The sequence below is a fragment of the Fukomys damarensis genome, unplaced genomic scaffold, assembly GCF_012274545.1.
Source record: "Fukomys damarensis isolate Sample0158 unplaced genomic scaffold, DMR_v1.0_HiC HiC_scaffold_25, whole genome shotgun sequence".
In the NCBI taxonomy this organism is placed as follows: Eukaryota; Metazoa; Chordata; class Mammalia; order Rodentia; family Bathyergidae; genus Fukomys; species Fukomys damarensis.
This window is the reverse complement of record NW_022900937.1, coordinates 10,720,111-10,727,788: the sequence shown is the minus strand read 5'-3', so window position 1 is coordinate 10,727,788 and position 7,678 is coordinate 10,720,111. Positions and strand designations below refer to the sequence as shown.

The 7,678-nt window shown below is 41.6% G+C and overlaps 1 protein-coding gene across 1 annotated transcript in view; it reads right to left on the bottom strand.

Moving 5' to 3' along the window:
- Nucleotides 1-5,911: 5,911 nt before the first annotated feature.
- Nucleotides 5,912-7,678, bottom strand: part of Myzap (myocardial zonula adherens protein) — a 75,055-nt gene continuing 73,288 nt past the window's right edge. Inside the window, exon 13 of the mRNA XM_010641267.3 lies at nucleotides 5,912-7,227. Coding sequence (XP_010639569.1) covers nucleotides 7,131-7,227 — 97 coding nt within the window. The 3' untranslated portion in view covers nucleotides 5,912-7,130. The remainder of the gene's footprint in view (nucleotides 7,228-7,678) is intronic.

Below are 7,678 nucleotides of genomic sequence, written 5' to 3'. Positions count from 1 at the left end.
CTTAAACGATCTGATTCTAAGATGATTAATATTATAATACATTCTTGGGCAACATCTGCATCTGTTTAAGATCATAAATGTTCAGAAGAAATATTTGGTATGCAGTTAAACCCAGGAAGCAGGTGGCTTCCTTTAAGTCAATACTCATCTGGCACTGGGGTTCCAGGTTTATCAGCCTTCACCTACTCCCTCAGTTGCCCATCTCCGTGAGACTGGATAATGTTTTCCATCAGCCAGAATTCTTGGGCTTAATTTAATTTTTATATCTAGGGAATGACAGCTCTGAGTACTTTAAAATTGTTTATAAGGTTTGAAAAACTCCCTGAATTTGTCAAAAAAGCGGAAGACAAGGCAGCTATAAATAAACGATGTGGGACGCGTGCCTCTTCAAGCAGACTGAAGAAAAAAAAGTAGCCCAAGGAAGAAACCTTTTCTTGATAACACATGGAAAGTGAGCCACCATTAGCTAATACAAGCCAAGGGCTGCAAAGGTGGGTCTTTGGCCGTATTCGGTCTCCACATAACTTTGTTTGGCAGCACAGTGTTTTCAGAAGTATGAATTTGAGTGACTCGGTATAATTACTCATGGCCGATGCACTTTCTTCATGGCCCTCACAAGCCACTCTCCCCCACTGTCCTGCTGTCCTCACCTCTGTGCACACTGGTTAGTACAAACAAAAAGTTTGACCCAACCTTCTTTCCTGCGAGGCTGCGATTAATACCATGGACATTTCTCAGTCACCAGTACAAGATGTATTCTTATTACCAAAAACTCATCTTTACCTCTAAAACCTCACAAGTTTCCAGATAATTCATGGAATTAATATTCCTTCAGGCTGAAAAATGTATCAAGATTACAAACTCAAAATTGAATTTTAATTCACTTTCTACCTTAGCAGGACTCAGACTTCTGTGAGGGAGAACCAGTCTCTTTGTTTTGTGAATCAGACTAATAATTGTTCTGCTCCAAGGATAATCTTGCCATTTTGAAAAATTCTTAAAGAATTGTTTGCAACCAGCTCAAACCACATATAGACATTATTTATAAAGCTCGATTAAACATTTTTGTCTATAATAAAAATCACTTTTAAAGGTCAAAGAAAATTATGAATCTTTATGATCATATGGAAACATTACCATCTTTACAACTGCATTTTATATTTTAAATTTCATACTAGGGATTTTGTAACAAAGACAAGGTCAACTTGAGACAGCTCTAATTTCCTTTCCCCCCAGCCCTCCAAAAAATGTTTAAATAAAACTGTGAGTACCATAAAGATATTTTATTTTAGAGTTGGCCTGAAAAGTGACCAGTATAAGTTGTTTTCAGCCTGAGTGTGTTTTGTTTAGGAGGTGACAAATTAAGAGGAAAGAGGAGAATTAAAATATTTGCAAGATGTCATTAATCTCCAGCAAGAGCCTAGCACTGGGCCTCCCCCCACCTCCATTTCAGAACTAATCCAGCTTTCTGTTATTTGGCTCAGAAAAGTCTTAAATCTGTAACAAGAGTAACTTCCTGTTCTCAAGGGCATGGCTGCCAAAGAAAACATTTACAAGAAAAGTTCCAGGGCCAAAAAATTGCCTACTAATTATTTCTCAACCTCCCTCCCACCCCAATTCAGGAAGGAGAATACTGTAAATGCTATATGTTAAATGAAACTCTAAAGTATGTGTTGAAAAATTAAGAGAAACCCCTCAAGAACTGTTTGCCATTTGTGTATCTTTTATTGCATTTAAATTACATCAGTTTTATAGCCCTTGGGCATGAATGAATGTTTCTTAAAATAGTTTGTTCAGAATCCCACAAAGGTTATCCTATTGCATTATCAAATACATTATGGAAGTTTTTACCTAGTATTTTTCCAACTGAAGAAGACAAATGTGGATACTGGCCTCCGAGAGCTAGTCTAGACTTCCAGCAAGATCATGGTGTGGCGCTGAGCTGGCTTGGCACTTAGCAGGGTCTGGGCATTCTCCTTGCTGATCTATCTATTCAATACAACCCCAGTCAGAATCCCAGGAGTGCTTCTGCAGAAACTGACAGACTATAAAATTCAGATGGAAATGTGAAAGACCTAGAATAGCCAAAACGATTTTGAAAAAGAAGAAAATTAGAGAGCCTATGCCACCTGAATTCATGATAAAGCTGCTGCCATTAGGACAGCATGGTGGTGGGGTCAAGGCAAGCAAGTGGGCCAAAAAAACAGAACTGAGAGTACAGAACTAATCTTAAGTCTCTGTAGCCAATTAACTTTCAACAATAGGACAAAGGCAGTTCAGCAAAACTGGGTAGTCTTTTCAACAATGATGCATCTTGCTCTGATCCCTTTGGTCTCTCTCTGATCTCTTTTTAGAAACACATCTTGAGCCTCCCTTTGGGTTTTCCCTTCCCTGACAAAGCCCAAATGGTTATTCTCAAATTTGCATACGAGGAGAAGAACACACACCTTATTTAATCTCCTGTTTATCCAGCCACACCCCCACTATAATCCAGATGTGATTTGTTCCCCAATGGTTCTTGGGCTGGAAGCTTGGTCCCAGGGTGGCAATGTTTCTGAGGAGGAGCGAAGTGGAAGATAGTTAGGTCATTGAGGGTACCAACCGTAGAAGGCATACTGTACTTCTTGGGAGAACCTGGTTAGTTCCTTTAAGTGCAGGTTGTCATACAAAAGAGTGAGTCTGGCTCCTGAATCTCTCTGGTTTCCTCTCTATCATGTGATCCTGCCTTCACACAATCTCATGTCATGGTGCCATTTGCCATGTTGTTTTGATGGTCCCTATCAGAGGCCACATAGAGTTGCCATCTTGGGTTTTTAACTTCCAAAACTTACAAATGAAGTAAATCTCATTTCTTTCCAAAGTACCCAGCACCTGGTATTCTGTTGTGGTGTTAAAAAATGAACTGATATCCCTCCTATTTTCCTTGTGCATAATCTCATTTACGAGTATTCATTAGGTGTCTGTGACAGGTAAGCTTGGTTGTCAACTTTACTGGCTTGAGAGCCTCCTGGGGGATTAGTGAAGCACAGTTTTGGTGGATCATCGAGGCATGCCTTTGTGTAGTACACCTGGTCTTTGGCCCTTTCCTCTCTGGCGCTCTTGCTCTGGGCTCTGCTTTCTCACTTCCATGTAGTGAGCAGCTTTTCTCTATCATTCCCTGTCACCATGATGTTCTCGTCTCAGGGCCACTTGACATGGACTAAGCCCTCTAAAACCATGAGCCAAATAAAGCTCTCTTTCTTTAAGTTGTGAGTGTCAAGTGTTTTGTCCTGGTAATAGAAAAGCTGACTGATACAGTCTCTAATATATATCCAGTAAGAGGAAATCCAGGGGTTTGCAAATATTTGAGGTTCAACACTTCCTTCCCATAAGTACTAGTAACAATACCGAATATCAGTTATTGGCATTTCTCTGATGCAGTGTCAGGAAATTTGTCTGTGCTATCATGTAATCAGAGGAACAAGTGAAATTCCATTTCCTTCAGAATCAAAGCTATATACTGGGGTGCAAATTCTCAGAGAGCCATAGTCACCTGAAAAAGGGCAGTTGAATGGCAGACCTGGGACTAAGTTTAAGCCTCCCACTGTGTTCTGAAATAAGATAGGCCCGGGTGGTTTGGGGCAATTTCATATGTTTTGGAGTTTCAGTCTTCTCGTCTGCAAAATGGAAATGATAACGTCTTCCAAGGAGGACTGCTATGAAGACACTGTGTGTATACCTCATCCCGTTCAGTAACTCCTGGTCGTCCCTTCCCGCATTCAAGGCACTTTCTGGAATACTGCACTTTTCATTTGTAAATTTCTCCATGCTTACCAGGTTTTCAAATGGATTCCTCCCAAATGACAGAGGTATCCTTTATGGAAAACTGCCCCAAGAAGCTGATAGCACTGCAGAAACAAGAAATGGCTATGACGACCAGTCACATTCAGTGTAAGGCTAGGAGAGGATGACAAATAAGTGCCCATGGGATTCAGAGCCAGGAGAGATCAGGAGAAGCTGGACTCAGTGGAAAAGATCTTGGGGAGGGTAACAGTGTTGAAGCATATGGCTTTGTCGTCAGAGATGTGACACGCTCTCACCAGGCTGAGTCTAGGTGTCACAAGGAACAGCATGGCCCATTGTAACCTGAGTCCTACCCTTCCTGTGACCTTCATCCTTGTGCTGGTAGCCACCCTCGAGTGCCTGGAGCAGACAGATGACATTCGCAGGAGAGTGGGTGGCACTCAGAGTGACACTTAGGCCTGCTCCGGGCTCGGCCTCGGTTAAGGTTTAAATCTAGAAAGCCCCCCAAAGCCTCATGTGTTCAGAGCTGTTAGAAGGTGATTGGATTCTGAGGCACTGTTCTCATTAGTGGATTCATCTACTGTGAGCTCAGCAGCTCAGTGGACTATTAGGAGGTGGGGTGCAGCTGGAGATGGATCACCGGGTGTCTCTCCCTCCCCAGCTCCTCTTTTCTCTCCTTCTTAGCTGCCATATGAGTGACTTTCCTCCACGCTGCCACTCTGCCATTGTTTCTGCTTTGGTGCCAGCTGACTTTGGGCTGTAATGTGAGCCAAAAGAAGCCTCCCCTCTACTAAACTGTGGCTGTCAGACATTGTGTGTCTGTGAGGAGAGTGACTGAGGCGGTGCTCCCTCCAGTGGGTGTCCTTGTCCCACCCCCCAGCTGCAAACACTTCCCAGACACTGGTCCTCTCCCAGGCAGGTCCTGAGATCTGCCCTCCAAAGTCTTCTCTACCTGAGTCTTTTCTGTCCCCATGAGTGACTCGATTCTGGGTCACTAAGCAGCTGCTCTCTCAGACTCCTGTTTGCTGGAGGATGCCTGTTCCTCTGAGCCCCACTGTTGCTTCCTCCTAGCTTTCTGGACACTCTTGGACCCTGGGGACACCTCCAGGCCTGCAGAGCACACCTGCATGCTCCTGAGCTCAGGTATCCAGAGGCAATATCCTGGAGGAACCTTTTCCTGGACCATTTTGGGAGATAGGTTTGCCTCAAACAAGCAGTTTTTCACATACTCCATTTCTCGTTCTTAGTGTTGATGAAGAGTTCAGGAAATCACATTCTCATTCCGTTAATGTTTGAATGGACACAAGTTTCCAAAAAACAAATTGGACCATATGCACCAAAAGCCTTAAAGTTAACATAATCTTGGCTCTGGAAGTTGCTCTTCTAGGAATTTATCCTGAGGGCAAAAACAGGAGAATGTACAAAGACGTGTGCACATGACAGCTCATCACAGGGCTGCTTTCGAAGGGCTTCAAAAGGAGTAGACAACCTCCAAAATTCCGACAATGGGGGATAGATCAGTTAAATCAAGGTATATCAATGAAATATAGTTCAATTAACTGTAAGAAATAATGATATGGATTTTATATATACACATATATATACGCACACACATAAAATTATTGCCATAACCAAAAAGTGGTTATAAACATATGTAATGATAAGAGGAATTTACTTATTTATTTATTAAGTGCTTACTATGTACCAAGCACTAGTCTAAGAGCTGCCCAATGACTAATTCATTTATTCTTCACATCAACTCCATTAGGAAGAAACTGTCACCGTTCCCACTTTCCTGAGCTCAACTGAGCTCCGAATCAGGCAACACTAGTGACAAAGCTCAAGCACAGGAACTGCAGAGCCCACATTCTTGAAATCTATGATTATGCTTCTCAACAGATTTATTTTTTAAGTGAAACAAAACCAAACCGTGTGTGTGTGTGTGTGTGTGTTTAAGAAAGTCAAAAGGGACTGGAATGAAAATAATTTGAAGCATTATTATAGAAGGTTTTTATTTTTAAAAACTCTTACATACATTATTGTTCTTCATTGCAGTGAGATAAATTTATTATGCAATATACCTCAATTCTACATGATACACACTACTGTGCTTAGATCAAAAGTGTACTTCAAAAATCTTATATTCAGTGGTAGGAATTTCAGGAGTCTGGATCATGAGGGCTCTAATCTCATTAGAGATTAATGGGTGGACTGAACCATTCATGAGATCATAACTTGATATTTCTCAAATATTTATTTTTATTAGTCCATATTTGCATACAGATGGGAAGATGTTTAAAAGGAAAAACTACTTTTGCATGTTGATCATGAATGTATCTTTTTCTATTCAGAAGGTGTGTAAATAAATACGTTTCAGGAATTAAAAAAGAAACACACACAACCCTGTGGCTTTTACATGCTTCTGGGGATCATTTCTGAGCCCCATCTGCTGTCTTCTACATGGTCATGGATAAAACATAGAAAAACGACATTTGTAGAACAAAATATATGGTATTTATTAAATATATGTGACATAGGTTACAATATCAAAGTACAGCATGCATGAATAGATTACGATTCATTGAACAAGAATACCAATTGACACTGAAAATATGAAATGATTAAATTTCCACAGCATACAAAATTTTCTTTAAGTTAAAGTAAGAAAGAAAAAAAAATCACAGGTTGAATAAATACAGTGATTTCAGAGAGCCCAGTAAAGGCATAAGGCACAAAGTAAAACAAGGGAGTAGCACACCATAAGGAAGCTTGTCTGGTGCACACAAGTCTTTAACCAGGGCTCCCCCAACCTCACACAGACTCAGAGGACCAAGAACAGAGCACACTGCATGGTGGAACCCTTCCTTCCAGGCTCTGGCGTCCCTGGGTACCCATGATTCTCTTGGATAGGCCTCTCTGTGCCAGAGAAGCACTGCCTCTAATACTTTTATGGGTAAACAAAACCTAAACGCTGTAACAAACTACCTCGGCATGAATAATTTTCCAATTAATGCCCTTTTCCTTCTCCTCCAAAGACTAGCAAAACAGAAAATACTGTGAAATCCTGTTAGGACCTCAGTGTCTACTGGCAAACAAATAGTGATGTTGACAGCAGAATAGTCTGGTTGAGTGCCTGACATGTGACCTTGTATGCCTCTCCCTTGCCCGTCTCTCCACCTTCCCAGTCCTTCCTGTCATAGAAGTAGATCACAGCTTCAACAGTTTCCATAGTGTCTTACACTGTACCTGTGAAGAAGTGACAGTCACCCTTTCCTGACTTCAAGACGCAGGTTCCTGGGCCTTCATCTATTTATTAAAAAGTGCGTGTGTCTCATGTAGCCATGTGCTTAGGTCAGCGTCTTCTTCGTGGTCAACTCCAGGACTCTTGTGTATGGGGTGTAGCTCCGAGAAGGCATTGTCATTTCACGGGTCCTGCCTGGCTGGCTGGGAGAGGAGAAGAGGCAGATCAGGAAGACAAAACAAAACCCTTATATTCTTCACATAGGCAGATGACTCTGAGAAATGGCCTTTCAGCCCGTAAAAAGAAGGCAATAATGCACTTTAAGATTTAATTTAAACATTTAAATGCTCCAATAAACTGCTTTAGTCCTCCCCAAAAATTGTATGCTGAAACCCTAACCCCTAAGATCATGGCATTAGGAGTTAGGTCCTGACAGGAAAGGTGATTGGGACATGAGGGCACAACCCTTATGAATGGACTAGTGTCCTTATAAAAGGAACCCCAAAGAGCCAGGTATGATGATGCACACTATAATTTCAGCACTTGGGAGACTGAGGTAGGAGGATTGCTGCAGTTCAAAGCCAGCCTGGGCTACATCATAAGTTTAAGTCTGGCATGAACGACATAGTGAGACCCTGTCTAAAAAAAATCAGA